This window comes from Xiphophorus couchianus, chromosome 2, assembly GCF_001444195.1.
Source record: "Xiphophorus couchianus chromosome 2, X_couchianus-1.0, whole genome shotgun sequence".
Taxonomy (NCBI): Eukaryota; Metazoa; Chordata; class Actinopteri; order Cyprinodontiformes; family Poeciliidae; genus Xiphophorus; species Xiphophorus couchianus.
Window position 1 is genome coordinate 32,663,461 of NC_040229.1, and position 22,402 is coordinate 32,685,862.

At 43.4% G+C, this 22,402-nt stretch overlaps 1 protein-coding gene across 4 annotated transcripts; it reads left to right on the forward strand.

Annotated features, from left to right (window-relative positions):
- Positions 1–514: 514 nt before the first annotated feature.
- LOC114152169 (bromodomain-containing protein 1-like) lies at positions 515–20,734 on the forward strand. 4 transcript variants are annotated; one of them, XM_028029983.1, is made up of 12 exons: positions 515–793; positions 6,649–8,024; positions 8,167–8,326; positions 8,408–8,536; positions 9,194–9,322; positions 9,688–10,000; positions 14,279–15,022; positions 15,113–15,239; positions 15,328–15,458; positions 17,220–17,314; positions 17,601–17,755; positions 19,357–20,734. In XM_028029983.1, exons 2-12 carry the CDS (start codon positions 6,667–6,669, stop codon positions 19,553–19,555), a joined length of 3,540 nt encoding a protein of 1,179 aa, XP_027885784.1. In that variant the 5' UTR covers positions 515–793; positions 6,649–6,666; the 3' UTR covers positions 19,556–20,734. The 4 variants fall into 4 exon arrangements, with proteins under 4 accessions (XP_027885784.1, XP_027885761.1, XP_027885776.1 ...); XM_028029960.1 differs by lacking the exon at positions 17,220–17,314 and having other exon boundaries at positions 17,574–17,755; positions 19,357–19,374; XM_028029975.1 differs by lacking the exon at positions 17,220–17,314 and having other exon boundaries at positions 19,357–19,374.
- The last annotated feature ends 1,668 nt before the right edge of the window (positions 20,735–22,402 follow it).

The following is a 22,402-nucleotide window of genomic DNA, read 5'->3' on the forward strand; positions in this document are numbered from 1 at the left end:
GGTCAGATAGACTCAAAAAATTGTAACAGCAGCTGCGTGGGGGGGCCCAATTACATTTTTTGTCATGGAGCCCAAGATTCCTGGCAGCGCCCCTGGTAAGTTGTATAAAAGGATATAGTTTTTTATTTGTTTGTTTTGTTTTATTTATGTCATGTAGCCCACATTCCTTACCGGTTGGTGGCTGTAATACTCACCTAATGTTTCTTGCAAACCGCCATTAAATTTCAAGAAGAAGAAGAAGACGTCACGGGAGTCTCAAACTTCTCAAAAATTCAGCTTGTAAATCAAGATGTATTTGTGTTTGCATCAAAACTACAAGTGTGAATCTTATTCTGTGCATTTGTGGATGTCGATCTGTGTATTTGTGAATTATAAGACTGTTTAGCTCTATATTCAACATAAATAAAAATATAAACGTTTTCAGCTCTGGGTGTACTGTTTTTCTCTCGCGTTCCGAGAAAAGACTTCCTGGCGTACGTGATGACGTAGGTACGTGGCGACTTACAGCTGCATTGTTGTGGGGGAAGAGAATCCCTATCTGCCGCTGAGCTGTGCCACTTCCTACTGATATTTCGTTGTCCAAACGGTCAGTAGTTATTCCCATATATACATAAAACCTCAGGAACAATCTCCGTCGCCCTGGATACCAGTCAGTCACTTCCACTCGGTTCAGCTAGAGCCACGACTGCCGTTGGATGGAACGGCCCGACTGTGGATTTCACTGCCGCTGTTATCTACAGGCCGCGTCGCCATTGCTACCGTTTCTATAAACCGAGCTCGTGAAAACACAGAGGTAGGTTTGCCTTCATTTCTTCACCACGTCTTCACTGCTAATTTGTGAAACTCCGGGGAAAAGAAAAAGAAAAAGTCACATTCTTCAGTAAAGAAACCATTTCAGTGGAGTCAGTATCTTGTGTCGCCATATTTCCTCTCCCCTGTGCTAGCGTGGTAACGTTAGCCTGATTCCTGGACGGAGTGTCCTTATGTTTTTAGCTGGCGTGCAGAGAGGCCACGGACTGTCTGGAGGGCATGATCAGGTCGTCCTGACTGGTAACTCTGAGGCATGTCTGCCTTATCGCAGAGATGACACCTTCTAGATATTGTTTTCAACGCTTTATTTCTTCGAGGTTAGCTCCGGGTCAACTTGGGTTACGTTGACGTTATTCCGCAACAATTAGCTGAGAGCGGCTTTAGCCAGGGCTCCGCAACCAGTAGGAAGGTCGCCTTAGGCGGATCTGGAGGCCGGCTGCTCCTGGTTGCTTGGCTTTCATTCATCCAGTGAACGTTTCGTTTCCGGTAGTCAACCAAGGCTTGTTTATTCATGCAATTAAAGGTGTAGGAACAATCCTGGGAGAGGCACGTTTAAAGCGGAAGAGGTGTGGAAGTTTTTAGAAGCCACGCGTGCTTCCGTGTTGTATTTGCACCCTATGAAGAGGGCTGTTCAACACATGGCTGACAACACAGAGTGCTAATGCTGCAACTACCAGCATCCGGACATTGGAGATGCCAACTTGTTTTCTTTCCCTGCCATATTAAATAAAGCACACTTTTAAATGTGTACACAACCAGATTGATCTGAAATATCCAACTCTTGGAAATTCTGCATGGGTTACATGGAACAACTCAAACCAAAACAATTACATTTTTGCAACCTAATATGCCTTATATCACAATTACAAACAAGATGCAACTAATCTGGAATTTCCTCATTAAACATTTTGTTTGTAAATTTCATTTTGTGTCTTGAAATGGAAAATATGGGATCATTAAGGTGTAAACCCCCCCCCCCCCCCCCCCAACAGCCTCCTTGAGATTAATTAGCTCATAGCCACAGATCCAGTGTAATGTTTGCAGCAGCCTGATTTGTGTTTTGGTTACTGTTGTCATGGATTGTTGCCAGGCCAACCACTTATTGCAGGGGTGCCCATTTTCAGTCCTCAGGATCTACCATCCTACAACTTTTAGATGCATTCCTGCTCTAACACAACTGAATCAAATGGCTGATTTTCCTCACCAGCAGTCTTTCAGCTCTGCAAAGGGAACATGCCATTCGTTAGATTACAATGTGTTGGACCAAGGGACACATCTAAAAGTTGCTGTAAGTCGGCCTTGAGGACTGGATTTGAGGAAGTCTTGAAGTAGAGTATGTGTGTTCAAAGTTTAATTTGTTGTGGTGTGTTTTTTGCTGGTACCCTGTAATGGGGGTGTATACTAGACAATCCTTGAAGAAAACCTGTTATAGGCAGCAAAAGACTCAATACTGGGGTGGAGGTTTGCCTTCCAGCAGGACACCCACTGTACATATACCCCCTGAGATAGTATGGGACTGTTTAGATCAAAATTTGCTCATGTTATAACAGCATAGTTAAAGACTCAACTAGAGCTAAATTCATTTGAGTCTATGGCTGAACTGTTAAATATATATACTAGGGCTGTTGTAAACAAATATTTTAGTAATCGAGTAATCAATTATTCTTACGATTAATCGAGTAATTGGATTAAAAAAAAATTGGTATATCTGGCACACCACCAGTGTTACTATCGGATATCAATATCAGTCCAATTTTTCATATTTGAGCTTCCCTAACAGTTACTTTTCTGTAGTTTAGAAAATTAACATGTAACAATAATGGCTAACTTTCTAAGTAAACCTGGAGAAAAGTTATACAAAGATCTGAAATTATATTCAATTTAATAATAAAGAGGCAGGTGTAATGCTAATTAAGTCTAGGCGCCTGACTACGGCCAAATATGATAATAGGCAGTGAGAAAGGTTCGGCTGAGGAGCCTGTGTGTGTACCATCCTACAAAACCACCAACACAAGCAGCTAGCCACAGCGACGACAGCAATGGAGGAGATCAGAGTTCACCTCTGACCCAGACCTTAAAGTGTGCTGTCAGTTTGACCCGCCAAAATAAAATACGGATTGATTATTTTGTGCAGGTTACACAGGCTCATAAAAATGTCTATACTCCAGTTTTTAGTTTATGTATTCATCTTCAGTCAGTTTAATAGATGAATTCTCACCTTGCCCCATACCTGTCAAGCTTTGGGTTTGAGAATACGGGAAATGGCGCCTGGACTTGGGGGCTTGGGGTGGTGGGCAGGCAAACGAACGAACGTCAGATGGGGGGTGGCGAGAGGAAATAGACCAGGGGACAGCTGAACATAAGTCAGGGGGGAACGACGAACGGTAGACCAGGGAGCAATACGGGATATTTACAGCACCTTCGTTTGTCACACTCAGAAACTCATCAACCAGCCATGTACCACCACCATGCACTCCGTCACCTGTTTGTTCAGACCGGGATAATATGAAATTTATTGTGCGGTTCGTCCATAAAGCTACAGTTACATTATAAGCATCAACTACTCGCCTGCCCGTGTTCAGTCTATCCGCTCACCTGTATAAATACTTCCGCAGCGCTCTTCCCGCTTTTTGTTCTGAATCAGCAGCTCCCAGTGGAGAAAGGCTGCAGTACTCCAGGCATCGCACCATTCATTTTAAGGATGCCTATTGGTCCCCCCAAAATGATGAAAACCCAGACATTATCATCAATCAATAAAATCCCCACGGGCCGAACTTGAAAATTGGACTTTATGCTGCTAACACTTGGCTTTCGTCAACAACTCAGAGGCGGAAGTCAGAGCTCCGCGCAACACAAATAATGTCCGGGCCGGAACACAGTGCGCTAAATAATAAAACATAAATTAACAAAGCTTAGAGGCAGGTAAATTTTCCTCGAGGAATTTTAATAAGTGAGGTACTCGAATCATTCAAGGAATCGTTTCAGCCCTAAAATATACTGTTTGGACTGCAGTAAATATTATCTAATTGAACAATTACCATCTATTCTGACTCTTAGGTGCTTCATTCCCACCAGCCCTGCTTAGTCCACTTTAATCAAACTCCAGTCCAGTTCGTTTGGGGAGGTGTGAATGTGTAATCAAACTATGATGGAGAGGAAAAAACAAAATCCTCCAACAGCAAAAAGCTGACCACTTCCTTCAAAAAACCTACATTTTTGAAGGAAGTTGCACTCAGTAGTTTCTTCCAAGGTCTTAGTTTCGTTTCCTCCAGTGGTTCTTGGTGCAGTGCCATCATAGGCGGGGGGTTGATGGGGAGATTGCTCAAAGTTGGTTGGTTTGATACAGTACAGTGTGAAAGAGAACTGCAGAAGCTGAAAATGAACAAATGTTGCAATTTGGTCACCAATTCAACCAACCTTAAGGCCAGCAATGTAATTGTAGATTGGTTTGGAACTAAATGTTTGGGAACTTTGGTACTGGTTCTGGTAAAGTCATTACTAAACTATCACTATATGTCATGGCAACCAGTGGTAGTTGCCATGGTAGTTCAAGCAGATACATTTTTCCAATAAAATCATGTTGTTGAAATGAAAATGAGTTTGATTATTTTCCAACAGCTGTATAAAATACTCAGCAGATGTGATCTGTGTTTGCAATAAGCCTAAAGCAGCAAGACATTCACCTGTTTAGCTAAATATGTCCATTTATATAAAATGATGTGGCCTGTCACGATGACAAATTTTGTTGGTCCCAGAAGTAATTACGATAAACGATAGTATTGTTATTTTGAGACCATTGTTAACTAATAGCATAAAAATAGCAGAACAATGAAAATACACCCTCTCAGATGTCAATAAACTAACTTTGAAAGAACATTTAGCACTGGAACCAGAAGACCTTTTAAATACAAAAAATTGGAAGGGGGATTGGGGCTTGGCTTTAGCCACTGTTCACTTTCAGATCCTCTGGTCCATGGAAGGTAGACTTGGGGGTGCCCCCCGCAAGATGCCACCCTGAGCGGATGCCCTTGAGGTGCACAACAAGCCTCTCCTAACAATGGTATTGTTGTATGTCAATTGGGCGGTCCCCAAACAAGGAAACCAGCATTCACCAATGCATCTAAAATTCATCGTTACATTTTAGGTGCAGATATGTTGGTTGTATTGTTTAGTTGTTACTGTTTTACAAAATAGCGGCTCCACAGGTTCAGTGGTTCACCATGGTCATTCACTACGAATCTAAAGCACTGCCAGAATACAGCTGAAATGTTCCGCTTTTAAACCAGCGTTTCTCTGGCTCCTGCACCGAACTTTATGCTACGCTCTGTGGTAGGAGGTCACAGAGCTTCCTACCATAGGCGATGTGGCCTGTGGTAGGAGGCCACCTACCACCATTACCTCAGCAGATAGCTGAAGTAATTTTGAAGGTAGACAGCGCTGCTCCCTCTCCATTCATTTTCTGTGGAGCTTGAGGCAACAGTCGCTTGCCCTCATCCAGAAGAGCGAACAGTGTAATTCGTGCGTGTGAAATTTCTAGCTTATACACACAGACATGCACAACTTTTTTTGTGTAGTGACTTGACACAAGAAAGCTGAAAATGTTTCAATTTTTGTCGCTGTTGTCACTTTTGTGTCCTGTGTGTTGGGTTCAGCCTGAGTGGAGGAAAACTGATGCTTTTAGGTACCTCTGTATTTTGCTGTTACCAAGGAAGCAAGACGGGAGGAGGAACTTGAGGTACCAGAAGTTTTTTGTCATCCAGTCATTTTGGTAGGAAGAGAGAGAGAGACAACAAAAAACAAACAAGCAATATTATTGCCCTCATTTTATTATCAAGCTCATTTTAATTGATTTATTGTTTATTGCAACAGGCCTACTGGCTATAGCATTGTTCACCAACGTTGTTGCATGTTCTCCTAGGATCATCCAGTCCTGGTCTGTTGAACATTGTTCTAATGCAGTGTTTCCCAATCCTGGTCCTCAAGGCTCACCGCCCTGCATGTTTAGGTATTTCCTTGCTTCATTCCAGCTGATTTCAATTGATGACTGATTAACAGGCGTTTGTTGAATTGCAATCAGTTGAATCAGGCACATTAAAGCAGGGAAACCTCTAAAACATGTAGGACAGTGGGCCTTGAGGACCAGGGTTGAGAAATTGTGTTCTTCTGTAAAAGGTTTTAGTCAGACTGATGAAGACATCCCTGAAATACTAGAAAATGTAACTGGACTCAGGGAGGTACTGAATTCCATGCCCCACCTTCTTTTGAAAAATTTCAGAAAATCATGCATCACTTCAAGAGTATGAGCTGTTTGATGTTGATCTATCACACAAACTCAGTTAAACACATTGAAGTTTCTGTGTTAATGTGACAAATGTGAAAAAGCTTGGGTGGTGTGTCCATATCCATCCATCCATCCATCTTCTTCCGCTTATCCTGGGTCGGGTCGCGGGGGTAGCAGCTTCAGAAGGGAGGCCCAGACTTCCCTCTCCCCGGCCACTTCTTCTAGCTCTTCCCGAGGCGTTCCCAGGCCTGGGTGTGTCCATAAAAGAATCTTATTTAAAACCTGTAGCATCTTGCTAAAGTTTACATGTTGAGTGGCTAAAAGAGGTCAAAGCCTTCTGGAAACACATTCTCACGTCAAATGTTGTCAACTGAAGGCGTAAGTAAAGTTGCACTCGAATTGAGTTGGTCATTGTGTCATATTTTGTTGCATCAGCCCAAACGTTCCTGCTGTTGCTCCAGAAAGCTTGCTAATGATCCACAAGTGGTGTTCTTCACTTTTCTGCCATACCATTACATCAGTAAGTCATTAATACTCACTTCCTCTGTTCTCTACAGAATCCTGATATCTTCATCATGAAGAAAAAATGCAAAAATCGCCGCTCCACCACGCTAAAGAGGGAGTCTTCTCCTATCAAGCCCTCCCCCAACAGAGAGACTCTCACATACGCACAAGCTCAGCGAATGGTAGAGCTGGAAGTGGATGGCCGAGTGCACCGGCTCAGCATCTATGACAAGCTGGATGTCATCGCCGACGACGACCCTACGGCTCAGGAGATCCTGGAGTGCAATAGCAACAAAGAAAACAACGAGAAGCCCCAGCAGGTTCTGGTTCGCTCTGTACGCCTCAAAATGAACCAGCAGAAGAAGAGTGGTGCTCTCACTGCGTCACATGGCAGCAGCTTGGGCAGTCTCCTGGAGCCAAAGGTCAGGATGGTGGAGTACAATCTGCCGGTGGTGCCAAAAAGGCCGGCCATGTATTACAAATACTCTGAGAGGACAACTGAGGAGCTGGATGAGGAAGTGGAGTATGACATGGACGAGGAGGACTACGCCTGGCTCGAGATCATTAACGAGAAGAGGAAGAGCGAGGGCATTGGCCAGGTGTCACACAATCTTTTTGAGTTCCTCATGGACCGCTTTGAGAAAGAGTCGTTCTTAGCTACACAGGGCCAGAGTGACCTGCAGTCACTGGTGGATGAAGATGCTGTTTGCTGCATCTGCATGGACGGAGACGGAGCTGACAGCAATGTCATTCTCTTCTGTGACTCGTGCAACATCGCCGTGCACCAGGAGTGCTACGGCGTGCCGTACATCCCAGAGGGTCAGTGGCTGTGCCGTCATTGCCTACAGCGTCCGTCGCGGCCGGCCGAGTGCCTCTTCTGCCCGAATCGTGGAGGAGCTCTGAAAAAGACAGATGATGATCGCTGGGGCCACGTGGTTTGTGCCATGTGGGTCCCCGAGGTTGGCTTCTCTGATACAGTTTTCATCGAGCCCATTGATGGCGTCCGCAACATCCCCCCCGCCCGCTGGAAACTCACATGCTACCTGTGCAAGGCCAAGGGCGCTGGGGCCTGCATCCAATGTGACAAGATCAACTGTTATACCGCTTTCCATGTAAGCTGCGCCCAGAAGGCGGGCCTCTACATGAGAATGGAGCCCGTCAAAGAGCTCACCGAGTCGGGCACCACCACCTTTTCTGTGAAGAAGACCGCCTACTGCTGTAGCCACACACCCGAAGGTTGTGACCAGCGGCCTCTCAATGTCTACGACGAGCTCCGTCTCAAGAATGGAGCCTGTCACAAGCGGGCAGAAAAGAGGGGGAAGCCTCGCTCCAAAAGCTGGCAGAAGAAAAAGATGAAAAAAGCAGAGTCAGAACCTGAACTAGAACCTGAAACCCAAGCTAACCCTGGGCCCAGCGTCACTGCATCAAGGTAATTTTTTTTCTTTTAAGAACATTTTCGAAGCAAGGAGTCCAAAGATTTAGTGAGAATTAGACAAATCTAATGTGAAAAGTGTCTAATGTCCACAGTCTAAAGTGTTCTGTTAGTAAATGCGTCTTGCTGTCTGGCCCAGTTTCGATGCCATCTTGAACCAGGTAGCAGTTCAGAGGAAGCGGCAGTTTGTTGAGCGGCTGCTGAGTTACTGGGTGCTGAAGAGGCAATCGAGGAACAACGTGCCTCTGATCCGCCGTCTGCAGGCCAACCCTCAACCCTCTAAAGCTCAGCAGCAGAAGGTCAATGCTGCCCATCACACTCACCCTCAACGCTTCAATGTTCTCCTGATACTGATCACAAACCTTGTGTGATGTCTTCAGGAGCGTATGGAGACAAATCAGGCTCTGAAGGAGCAGCTGAAAGTGTGGCACCGTCTGCGCCATGACCTGGAGCGAACCCGGCTGCTGCTGGAGCTCATCAGGAAGCGGGAGAAGCTGAAAAGGGACGAGGTAGAGTCAGTCACTCCTCTCTCACTGTCTCAGTGCTCCATTACTATTCAACAACTTTGTGATTAAATCTGCTCAAGTATTCCATTTGTCTCACAGATGTAAATCTAGAAAATGTTCTGTCTTTTTATCTGACTCCGTTACTCTGAAACCCTGTGAATAAAAAAACAGTGCAGCTGATTAGCTTCACTGGGTCTGATCATCTTTAGTCCATTCATGATCCCATTACCTGGCAACTAATGCTCCAGTAATAGAGTAATGACAAACCAGACAAGCCCTTCTAGTTACTTCAGAGATAGACATTAAATACCACAGAAAAAGAAAATGAAGACCGATTGGAACCCCTGCAATAACCAACCAACATCTGGCTCTTTGATGTCACTTTTCCAGATCTGGCCTTTCTAGATGAGAAGACAAACAAAACCCAGAAAAGCTTTTTTTCCAGCTTGTCTCCACATTTTAAAGGATATTTAATTTTCTGTCCATTTGACCTTTATCTTGTGCTTTGTCATTCTGTCACAAAAAACTCCAGTGTGAGAAAATGCAAAAAGCTTCTATGAGGATAAAAAGTATTTGTCTGCTCTGATTTATCCGTTTAATTAATCAGTTCCTGCAGCAGAATGATTGTTGTGAGCAGCTGCTCTGTTATTCTCTCTGCAGATAAAGCTGCATCAGTCGGTGCTGGAGCTGCAGCTGACTCCCTTCAACATCCTGCTGAGAGCTGTGCTCAGTCAGCTGCAGGACAAGGACCAGTACGGCATCTTCGCACAGCCTGTCTGCATTAAGGAGGTTTGTAACACTTAGTCATTCTTCTGACAGACGGTATGAAATAACTATCCAGATGTAACAGCTGTTCTGTCTGAAAGTTTCATTTAGAGTCTCTCTAGAGCAGTGGTCTCAAACTGCAGACCACTCCCCTCGAGGGCCAGAGTCCTGCAACTTTCAGATTTGTCCCCCGTCCTACACATTGGAATTAAATTTTTAGCCTCTATCTCTAGCATGCAGTCCTGCTCTACAAATCTCTGCTAATGAGCTAACGTTGAAGCTAGGTGTGCTGAAGCAGGTTGAAGTAGGACGCTGGCCCCGGAGGACTGGAGTTTTAGATGCCTGCTCTACATGTTCTCAGCCTCGTTGTGTCTTGTTTGCCCTTGCAGGTCCCAGACTACCTGGAGCACATCAGAAAGCCCATGGACTTCTCAACTATGAGGAAACGAATTGATTCTCACAGTTACTGCAGCTTGGATGAGTTTGAGGATGACTTTAACCTCATAATTAGTAACTGCATGACGTACAACGCCAAGGAAACATTCTTCTACAAGGCGGCTCAGAGGATGCTGGACCACGGAGGGGTCATCCTACGGAGAGCTCGCAGAGAGGTGGATCGGATCGGCTTTGACTTCCCCAGCTGCTTACACTTGTCAGAAGCCCCGCAGCTGGAGGCCCCAGCTCCTTTCTCCTGGGAGGACGGTGAGTGAATGCATCCGATTAGGAAAGGAGTGAAGCAGGAGTTAGCAAGAATCATTTAACAATTTCATGGAAGGTGGACTTTGGGGCCAAGTCCACCTTTAGTGAACAGAATAAAAACCTAAGATTAAAGAACAGAAACTCTCTTTCACACTAACCAACCGCTGACCCTATCCTGGAAAAGGAGACTCTCATCTTAACTTTTATTGCTAACAGTTTTTGAGAGTCTGAACTAACCATAACCCCCACACACTGGAGTTATGGTTAGCCCAAACACAGTAACACAGTCATGAGATCACTGCAAGTTGGAAGGACAGCTCTAGTATCTAATGCATGGACAACTGTTCCCACTGAAGCTCATGTCAGCAGCTTTGCATGCTGGATGTGAAACAGCTGAGGTGTCTAAAAGTTGAGACCCATGAATCAGAGTTATGAGTAAATATATCTCTGTCTAAACCCTCCAGCTGTTTAGACAAGGTGAGACTCTAGACTCGACCCTGACCCCGACCCAGAGTCAGACCCAGACCAGTGGTTTGGAGGACTTTGACTTAGGGCTGGGCAATAAATCAATTACAATATACTGTGTATATATCATAATCAATAGCAATAGAAAATAGTAGCAGTACTCTGTAGAGGTGTCCCGATCGATTGGTCACTGATCATGATCGGCCGATTTCTGTGAAAAAGTATGTGATCGGTGATCGCCGACCACTGTTTCTTATTGCCGATCACAAAAACCGATCACCAGAATCTCATGCTTTGCAGCCTGCAGAGGCCCAACGTGCAGCATATCTTCCCCTTTACTTCACACTGCGCAAGTGCGCAGTAGCAAATCCTAAGCAATGTCGTGTGGAACTTTAACACTCTGAGAGTGATTGGGGAAGTTTGCTTGTTGTGATGGAAAAATCACATCAAAATGCATCAACACAGGAAATTTAATATGACATTTAAAAACAAGCATTGACGGAGTTTGGTGAGTTATTGAGGCTCACGGCAGAAAAAAAAGACATCCGGACCGGAGCGATCAGACGGCAGGAAAAGCAGCGCACAAATACCAACAATCACCCAGATGAGCATGACGGTCAGAAACTAAGCAAATTGCTTGAAAAATCAAGTCATTGGGCTATAGGTGGAAGACGCTGGTTCTGCTCTCCCGGTTGGATCACCGCTAAGTGATACTTGTAATATTTCACAGACATAGCGCCGTTCAACCTCCACTAGCCAGTGGACTCTCACATTGAGCAGCTGTTTTTAAGCTTCAGCATGTAAGTTGAAAAAAATAACTTTTTACGTTTTAAAACTTTCGCCGTCCTAACATGAGATTGATGAGCTCTGAAAAAAATCGAGCTCCTCTACTTCCTCCTTGTGTTCGACAGAATAATTCTGCTCTGTCAGAAACAACCCACCAGACATGGAACCAAACGATTAGCAGTATTCTCAGGCAGTTTAGATTTAGTAACTTGGGTTTGTTTATTTGAATGCAGCCTGCTTTTGACTTAGAATGGATGTTTTCTTTTTCACTTGAAATTGTTTGATATAGACAGTACAAACAAAGAAAAATTGTGAAGGGCCCCCTGTTAGTCAGGGGCCCTTCACAACAGCTGTCATAACTTTTTCCCCCTATGCGGCGCCCCTGGTGTAACATAAAGTTGGACCATTTTAAACAAATAGGAGAATTCAACTGCTTAAGCACTGTTCTACCTCTTAGTATTACATTAATAAAGGTCATAATAAACTAACTTATGTATCAGTATATACAGGTGCTGGTCATAAAATTAGAATATCATGAAAAAGTTTATTTTTGTCAACAATTTCAGTCAAAAAGTGAAACTTGTATATTATATTCATTCGGTACAAACAGATAGATTTCAAATGTTTTTCTTTTAATGTTGATGATTCTAACTAATGAAAACCCAGAATTCAGTATTTCAGAAAATTAGAATATTACTCAAGACCAATGCCGTCTCTTGTTCAAGAGTGACTTGACATAAGGAATGTCACAGCTGAAACCCATGTCTTGCATATGTCTGTGTGGTGATTCTTGAATCCCCTCCAGGATGTGGTTTTCCCAATTACTTGTCCGTTTTTTTTCAACCACATCTTTCTCCCCCCCCCTCACCTCTCCATGAATGTGCTTGAACGCAGAACTCTGTGCACATCCAGCCTCTTTAGCAATGACGTTTGTGTCTTGCCTTCTTGTGCAAGGTGTCAAAGGCCATCATTTGGATGACTCTCAGGTCAACAGTCATCCCCATGTTTATGTAACCTACAGAACTGGACTGAGAGACAATTTAAACACTTTTGTAGGTGCTTTAAGTTAATTATCTGATTAGTGTGTGGCAGTGGGAATCTTCAATATTGAACCTTTTCACAATATTCTGATTTTGTGAGATACTGAATGAGGACTTCATTAGTTGACAGTAATAATAATCAGCACTAAAAGAAATAAACATTTGAAATATATCAGTCTGTATGTAATGAATGAATATAACATACAAATTTAACTTTTTCAATGGAACTACTGATTTAGATCAATCTTTTCATGATATTCTAATTTTATGACCATCACCTGTACACATTCTCTGAATTAAGCTTACGTTGCACAATAGTTATATAGTACTTTTTTTTTAAAGTGAGAGATTAGACTAATAAAGCTTTGTCATATTAAAAATTTTTTTTTTATATGAACATCTGAATAAAAGCAATTTAGATATCAGATGTAAAGCATATCAGATGGTAAAGACTGAATTTGTGTAAGTGGCTTGATGAAAGTTTCCCACGTAGAGCAGTGAAGCTGATGGCTTAATTTAAAAGGTTGCTTGTGTGGCTGACAGTGTTGTGCAAGCATGTGTGTGTTTTTCCACTTATGCAGAGTTAGCATTTACAGTGCCTTGCGAAAGTATTCGGCCCCCTTGACCTTTTCAACAGTTTGCCGCTTTTCACGCTTGAAACATGAAGATCTAAAGTTTTTATTTTTTTATGAAGAATCAACAAGTGGGACACAATCGGGAGGTGTAATGAGATTTAGTGGATATTGTAAACTTTAACAAATAAAAAACTGTAAAGTGGGGCGTGCAATATTATTCGGCCCTGTTGTGTTAATACTTTGTAGCGCCACCTTTTGCTGCGATTACAGCTGCAGGTCGCTTGGGGTATGACTCTATCAGTTTTGCACATCGAGAGACTGAAATTCTTCCGTGCAAAATAGCTTGAGCTCAGTGAAGTTGGATGGAGAGCGCTTGTGAACAGCAGTTTTCAGCTCTTTCCACAGATTTTCGATTGGATTCAGGTCTGGACTTTGAGTGGGCAGTGGTCTGATACTCCTTCTGTAGTGGCGATTTCAATATGATCGCTTGCACATTTTTCCTTGAGATGTTTAAAGCTTAGGAAATCTTTTTGTATCCAAATCCGGCTTTAAACTTCTCCACAACAGTATTTCAGACCTGCCTAGTGTGTTCCTTGGTCTTCATGATGCTCTCTGCGTTTTAAACACTGGGCGGCCTGATGGAGCGGCTGACTTAATTTGGATTAAACAGAAGTGCAAATAATTGATATTCAATTTAATTGTATTTTTGATTTGTTGTTTTCAAGACTAGTTGTGGGTTTAGGTAGTGTTTCACTGCCGTTTTCTCATAACATATAATTACCCAGTAATATATTTTCATTCCCTGTCTCTTTAGCATCTTTTAATACAAAAACACAGTGAACCGCCTCGGCGCCCCGACCACCGGGCTTAGCAAGTTTTCTGGGGGAAACCCTGCAATAAATTTTGTTCCACCTTATGATTGTGTCCCAGTTGTTGTTGATTCTTCACAAAATAATAAAAATTTTAGATCTTTGGGTTTGAAGCCTGAAAAGCCGCAAAATGTTGAAAAGGGGGCCAGATACGTTCGCAAGTCACTGTACATTTTTTAAGCTATTCTGATTATTTAGCCGCTTAATGTTCTAAGAAGGTGGTATGCAGCAGCCTTCTGATCACTGCTTTTAATTCACATCAAGTTTGTTGTGCGTCTGCAGGTGAAGATAAAAGGGAGTTAAGTTTTTGTAATTTTGAGAAACTATTGAGTCTCGACCCAATTGGTCGAAGGAGACTGAGGTCCGTCTGTCTGTCTCTCTCTCTGCTTTCAGTTATAGTGAAAGCAGAGAGACTATATAGTGCTCTATATAGTCCTTTGTTTATTTTGGATATTTAAAATGTCTTCATGTGGTAAATCTGTCGGGTCAGCACAGATCTGATGGGAGATGAAGACAATATGATGGTGCTGTGCTGTTGTTTCTCAGTGGACCGGCTGCTGGCACCCTCCTACCGTCAGCACACGCAGCTGGAGGAGCAGCTGAAGGAGCTTCTGGAGAAGCTGGACCTGAGTACGGCCATGAAGCACAGCCCGTCCCGCACCAAGAGGCTCAAGCTCCTCAAGAAGACCATAATGGAGGTCCGCAGCCAGATTGGCTTAAAGAAATCATTTCCACATCCACCACCCCCTGCCCTGGAACTCCCACTATGCCCCAGCCAGTGTGAGGACAAGCTGGGTCCGGCAAGCCCATTAGTTCCCGTCCCTCTACCGGCCTCAGAGCGGCTCAGCTCCTCATTTGAGCCTGACATCTCACCAAGCGACTCAGTGCCCCCCACGCCGAAGCCTGTTGCCCACCTGTCAGAGCAGGCTCCCTTGCAGCTTGATGACAACACCAGCTCCTCTACCTCAAAACCCCCTCAACCAACCAACAGGCCCCTTCCAGACCAGCCGCTGCCCAACAGGAACTTTCCCTCTGAATTATCAGGTAGCTTCCCCCAGCGCACCATCTTCCGTAAGTCCAAGAGTGCCAGCCCTCAGAAAGCACCCATGACTCCAGAGCTGCCTGCTGCATCGCCACCCCTCCTGGGTGCCAAAACCTTCCTGTCGGTGGTGATCCCTCGCCTGGAGACCCTGCTGGTCCCCAAGAAAAGGACCCGCAGCAGCAGTGCTGAAGACGAGGAGGAAGAAGAGAAAGAGGAGGAAGAGACGCCGATCAAACGTCTTGGCACAGGTTGAGCTTCACATAAGCACAGTGCTCCTTGCTGGTGGCAACTGCAATGTTCCTGACAAGTGACATGTGATGTGTGTGTTTCTGCTTCAGGGTTAACCAACGGTTTCTTGGTGGAGGAGAAGCTGGATTCTATGTCTCCACGCATTCTGGAGCCCCGACGGCGATGCGCCTCAGAGTCCAGCATATCATCTAGCAACAGCATCATCTGTGACTCCAGGTGGGTTCTGATTGGAGCCATGACCAATGATCTTCCAATTTAATTTCTTAAGTTTTTCTAAATGTGGCCCTCATCTGATCTCTTCCAGCACTTTCATGGTGCCTAAAGGTGTGAAGGGTCGCCCTACGGCAGCGAGGCGGAGCACTGTAGACGACCAAAGTTCTCTAATGAGCTGTACTGACAATGGACAATTCACAAAGACTGCCAAGATTTCTTCAGGTGAGAAATGTATCTGTTCCCTTGCTGAAACAGACGTCCCCAGGCCACCCTCTGCTACCTTTCTAATTGTTGCTAGGATACCAGGATAGCTCATGTTATATTTCTTTTGCTTCGTGGTTTGATCTGTGTGAGCAGAGGCAGGAGGAAACTTTACCAGTTTATAGAATCAGAAAAGCAACTCTTATTCCTCGCTCCAAATGTAATTCAACATGTTTTTTTTTATTAGTTATAGTAATATTATTGTAACAGGGTACAAGGCTACTGAAATTATTTTTGGTTGGAATCTGATCTGTCACGGTACGATTCAAGGAGAAATAAGTTTTCTTCAGTGACCAGAATATTAAGACAATTAATGCTGAAACTAATAAGTTTGGTCCAAGCATCAGACTGGAGTCTCCCATATCACCAGCCCAGGCTCCAGATGAGCTTAGCAGGGGCGGGGGGAGTAAATAAGCTTTTACGTTAATATAAAAACAAAAACAAACCTTTACCTTACCTTTCAAATAATAACCATGTTTTCTTATACAAAATAATAAGGATGAAAACAGGGACATGTATAAAATGTTCAGTAATTATGCTCAAATTTGCATAAACATTAACTCGTACGCTGCAGAAATCTAAGAATCTAATGTTTCCAATCTCTGAAGTCTATTCCTTTAAATGCAAAATTAATCTATTTGAATAAGAGTAGCAATAATTACTAAAGCAAAAGAAAAAAAGTGCAGTGCAGTAAAACTACTCATAACTACCGTTTTTCCCAAAACGCAGCTCAAGTAAATATAACCAGTACTAAAAGTGGGCTTTTGAACATAGACAACAAAATCAGTAGCTTAATCTTGTTAACAAGCTTATATTGACTTTAGCTAGTCATCATTTAGTTAACATTATCTGCATCCAACAGCATTATTTGACTCACTCTGAATGCTGTGCAAAGAGATTTTCCTTTTTCTGGTTTGCTGCTGTGATTCTAGTGCACATCTGTGCTGCTCTGCACAGCAGCAGCTTGTCTCTGTCACTGCTGCACAGGTTTAAAACCGGCACTCATGTTGCGTTTAAAGGAGGCTCGGAAAAACGCACTACGACATGTTAGCAATGGATGAAACAATTGGAAAGACTGAAAAAAGTGCATGTGACAACCCGCACAAATGCGAGAAGTGTGAGAGACCCTACTGTATCAAATCGAGATATGAATAATAGAAAGTTGTCCACGTTGAGGTTTAAAAAAAAAAAAAAATACAGGTTCCAGTCCATGTCTGACTCTGTGGGTGTGTAATGCCACCCAATGCTTGCCCATGCTGCCGGGTCTGCATCTGACCCACTGCTGACGGGGGATATGTGGAGCCAGGAGGTCCCCTCTGACCAGTCTCTTCAGGAAGCATCCTCAAACGGCTCATTGGGTTCCTCTCCTTCTCTGATCCAAAGAACGGATCAATTTCATTTGCTCTGCAAGGGAGTGATGGAAGGGCTAGGGCACACACTGGGGGAGGAGGTGTGGCTCTATAGAGCAGCAGGATTGGAGCATGGAACATCATTTCTCTGATTCTTACTTCTCTGTTTTGTGAACCAGAAAAACACCACTTTGCCCCCTTCTCCCTCCCTCCCACACACACACTCACCCCATGTTTACAGGGCTGGAGTTGGTCTGTCCTCTTCACACACACAGCAGTATGATTCAGCTCCCTGCCTGTGTATTGTTGAGTGTGTGTGTGTTTGCGCAGACAGTGTGTCCTGTTCATAACTGGCTTGTTGTTGTTCCTGTAGAAGTGTGGAGTCCCACCGCTGCTTCTCCATTTGTTCTGGAGCCTCTTAAGCTAGTTTGGGCTAAATGTAGGGGATATCCCTGGTACCCTGCCCTGGTGAGTGTGTGTGTCAGTCTGTCCGTAACTCATGCTCCATCTGCCCCATTGGTCCCATCTGCCCTCTGCCATTCTCCATGCTGTAGCTTGTGATGTGAACTGCTGGGTTGGTGTCGTGGCTGTGTGTAAGCAGCTCGTCCTGCTCTGGGCCGGCCTGCATGCTCTTCTCTGGTCGTGGGGCGTTTTCAGAGCAGCTCCGTCTATCACCATGAACTGCAGATTGTTCTATCTGTAAGGGCGCTGCTCCCTTCTCTTCTAGCTCACAGTCTGTCCCGGGTCTTCACAGATTGTGAATCCCAGAGTTCGGAGGACGTCATGTCAGCACAGCAGGGTGGAGCTTCCCATTCCACCATTGGACGTCCTCAGAGCCGGAGAGCAGATGCAGTTCAGGTCCGCAGAGAAACTCTTCCTCGTCCGCTTCTTCGACAGCAAGCGCAACTGGTGAGGAGCTGAGCGTCTTGACTGCTGTCACGCCGTGGAGCTGTCTGAAACCATACTGTACAATTAGATTTTGCTCTGCCCCTTTCTATTCTGATACCCCGTGTAAAAACAGTGTAACATCTGTTTCTGTGTTGGAACCCCCGACTCAGACAGATCATGTAATACTGATTACATGGCCGCAAAACTGAGTCATGTTATGCTACATTCACACTGATGTACAGCAAGTCACATTATCCAACCTGTAAGCCATTGATACTTAATAAACACCAATATTCTGTGTCCCTACATGCGGAAACGATAAGAGAAACAAGAAACATGGTGGACGATAATGAGGATCAAGTTGTTAATGTGCTGGCTTCAGTTGGACAACAACGTTAACGTCTCAAGATATGCTACACCATTAGCATCCATGTTTACTTCCACTGAGCACGCTCACTATGGTGACGTTACGGCGTCCTCTGCTGGGCATGTGGTACACTTTTAGGTTCTTTGCAGTTCACACAGCAGATCACATACAATGACCATGCAAAACAAAATCTGACTTCACAAAAAATCTGAATTAAGCAGTGTGGACGTAGCCACAGAGATGCAAGGACTCAACGCATCCTAATATTTCACATTTTCACAAACGTTTCTCAAGTTTGAAATACCAGGCAGCTACAAACTGTGTGTTAGCTTTAGTGGCTAAGTTTTGGCTACGGTCCGTTGTCGCCTTGATATCAGCAAGAAAATTACAAAACTAAGCACTGGATGGTACCAGCTAATTACTGAACACAACGGCACACAACAAAACTCAGTCGTTGTACCAGTAGCTCGCAAATATTTTAACTTTTGCGTCTTGTTCATGGTGCAGCTCTTGCAGCTATGGTTAAAAACAATAGGAGCAAGCGGTTCCCTGGAAACAATCTATGTGGCGAAAATTGAAACGGAAGTACGTCACCACTACTCGTGGCTTGTAGTCCATTTACACCCGACCCGGGTTACAATTAGAGTTTGTATTGTATTTCCCTGGTGACTTTTATGAAATATCACAATTGATATCTTTGATCAGTGACCTCATCCTTGTAGATAAATACATAATGGTGGCAGTCGATCGATTGGCACACCTCTAGTTTTCCTACATTTTCGCCTTGCTGTGGAACATAGGAGTAAGTTCATAGTGACATCTCCAAGTTTCATTCAGTTAACAGAATTGTTCTACCGTGGCAACAGCTTGGATGGCATGTAAAAGAATCATCTTTTTGCCCTCCAGCATGCTCAAAATTCCCAGACGAAAACAATGACATGCAAGGGGTCCATGAGCACCACTTGGAAACAACCAATAAGAGCCAGGAGGAAGGTTTTAGTGCTATCAATCAACCTCCTCCTGGCTCTGATTGGTTGTTTCTGGCTGAGGGCAGCTTTTCTACAGTTACTACTGAGCTGCTTGATCTTTTCACAGATTATCTGTCTTATGTTGTACTACCACAACACAGGGACAGTTTTAACAAATAACGTAAAACATCTTTTCGATAAAAGCTACATATCGTAGCTTTAAGAGGATCTGGTTGGGCGTTTCTGTATGATGTTTTTTGATCTTCTACAAATCTCCCTTTCCCCAGGCAATGGCTTCCTAGATCCAAGATGGCTCCGTTTGGGATCAACCAGAGCCTGGACAGAGTGAAGCTGAAGGAAGCTCGTGCTTCCTCCATCAGGAGAACTGTGCGGCTCGCCTTCGATCGGGCCATGAAGCAGCTGAACTCTGTCAGAGGGAATCTGGAGGTGAATGGTGGCGGCAGCGGCCTCACTGCCACACGCTAATCCCTGTCCGTCTCAGCAGCTCCACCAACTAACACCTTTCACCTTCATGATCCATGCAGAGAGGCCGTTCTGCCTCATACGCACAACACAAACACTCATGTTTACCCATCCCCCTGCCTGGAGTCCCACAATGACTCACTGTAGTCAAAGCTATGCAAAGGAAGAGCTCAGCGTTCAGTTGGGAGGACTGAACCTGGTGAATGTGTCGGTGCTCGACCTCTGACCTCTTAAAATGTGCTGCTGTGAGATCCTCCATCTGTCAGTGTATGAGTGTGACAGCAGCAGCTCATGTAAATATCACACACACAGCCTGACGCTAATTTATTCACTCTTCAGTTTTATTTGGTACACACACTCTGATTTTTGGACCTTCAAAGGTAGGTGTGACGAGTTTTCGCCGGTGCTGCTGGTCCTGCTGGTGCTATCTCCACAAAGAGAACAAACATGCATACTGTATTGTTGTTTTTTTTTGTTGTTTTTTTGTTTGTTTTATAACTTATTGAGATCTCCTGCATCAAGTTCTTGTTTCTGGCATTAATTCTGTGTGTGTGAATTTTTTTTGTATCCAAATGTTTTTACTGGACTACTTTACTATTACTTTTTGTTTGTTTGTAGATATTTATATAAGATCTATATAGAAGCTCCTAAAGTTTTAAGGTGCATCGTTGACATGGAAACCAAAAGGAAAGGAGAACCAACTGCTGCCCGTCCTCATGCTTCACTCTGACGTCTTTTTTTTTGAGCTTTCAGTCGTGTCTCTGAACGTCACATCAGCGTGTTCTCCAGCGCAGCCCTGAAGGAGAGTAGAGAATGTGCCTGGACTAATTTATTGCAGAGCAGAAAACGGATATGCATCACTTTATATAGAAGGTGTGGTAAATAAATACTACGGGTGCTCATACCCTCCCTTTTTTTTTTAGTTGTTTTTGTTTGGACTGATGGCATTAAATGTGTGAGGTGTGATAGATGCTGATGAGTAGCAGAGTGTAGGCTTTCTGTTGGTCCTCCAGCCCTGCTGACAGTTTGCTGTAAATACATTTGGTACTTTAGTTGATTCTCTGGGAAGAAAAGAAAAAAAACACACAGTTCTAGTCAATGGGAACAGAAACCAGCCCAAAGCAGGCTGCTGGGATTTTTATACTAAAACACTGAAAAATAAAATATCATATTGAAATACTGGGTCTGTCTCTTTGAGTTTTCCTCAACCGGAACTTTCACAGCTGGAGTTATTGGGGCCTGCCATAGCATTACATAGGAGAAGTAGAAAATTCCTGAAGAAATTTAAGGGGATCCTGCCAAAGTGTGCCGGTCGGTTTAGACACAGCGTTCTGATGCTAAAAATTAGCATCAATGCTAAGTTTAGCTAAAAAATTACACAGTAGCATGTGGAGAATCACAAGAATGTTGACTAACATGGACTTGCACCATTGAGTTTGTTAAAGTAATTGTATCAATTGAAATTAGCCAAAATGCTAGCATGTGGGGATCACTAGCATGCTGTCTTACATTCACTTCCTCCATTGAGTATACTAAATGTAGCTAATGTGTTAGAAATAGATAAAATACTTATGCTAGGGAAAAGGATCACAGTGGAAGGAAGTGAAATGCTAATATTTGTGCTAATGGTAATGTATTGCCTTGCTGCAAAAGGCAGCGCACTAACCTGAGAGGTAAAGATAATACAGGCTAATATTGCACCAGCGGCGCACTAACCTGAGGAATATTGAGGCTTTTATTTTTACATTTTCAGTAAGCTGATAACTTACCAACATCTCTTTACCTGTTCTTATTCCTCTCATAATCAACAACAAATTGTGTGATTTTGGTAACATTTGCTTCTTATTTGCCAAAGTTATTAGGGGGAACAACATATTTTAACTATTTTAGCTGCCTGAAATAATTTGTTCCCCTTTCATTTCATAGCAACAAATACATTTTCCAGCAAGTCTTTAACTGCTCATTCCTCTCGCCACCAACAATAAATCTTGAGGATTTGATTGCATTTTCTATTTATTTGCCAAAGTTATAAGGGCGGAACCATATATTTCAGCTGCCTGAAATAAACCGTTCCCCCTCCATTTCATAAGAACAAATGGTTTACCAGCAAATCTTTAACTGTGCTTATTCCTCTCATCATCAACAACAAATCATGTGATTTTGGAAACTGTTGTTCATTATTTGCCAAAGTTAAAGGGGGGAACCATATATTTCAGCCACCTGAAATAATCTGTTCCCCATCTATAGCACTGGAAAAAAAAAATTTTCACAAACTATTTAAGTGTGCTTATTTCTCTCTTGATGAACAACAAATCATGTAAATATAGTAACATTTGCTCAATATTTGCCAGTTATTAGGGGGAACCTTATATTTTAGCTGCCTGAAATAATCCATTCCCCCTCCATAACATGGGAGCTAATTACTTTTTCACAAACTCTTTAGCTGCGTTTATTCTTCTCATCATCAACAATAAATCCTGTAAGTTTGAAGATGTCAAACTGGAAAAATAATCTAAGACCAGGATACAAAAATAAATTCTTAAATTTTTTCTATTAGTTTTAGATTACTGAAATGTCTCTCCCCACGAGCAACAGTCATAGGCAACAAGCAAACTTTACATAAAGCAACCCAGACTTCTCAAAAAAATGCTATGTTGCATTTTATTCAAGCTACAGTATATAACTTTAATAAAAAATATGTTTTCTCCATACTTGTTAAAGCTGTCACCATGTTGTGAGACAGATAATCTGTGAAAAGATCAATCTCCTCCACCTCCTCCCTGAGCTACTATTGCTAGCTAAAGAAATGCAACGTTCCGACCAAAACAACCAATCGGAACCAGGAGGAGG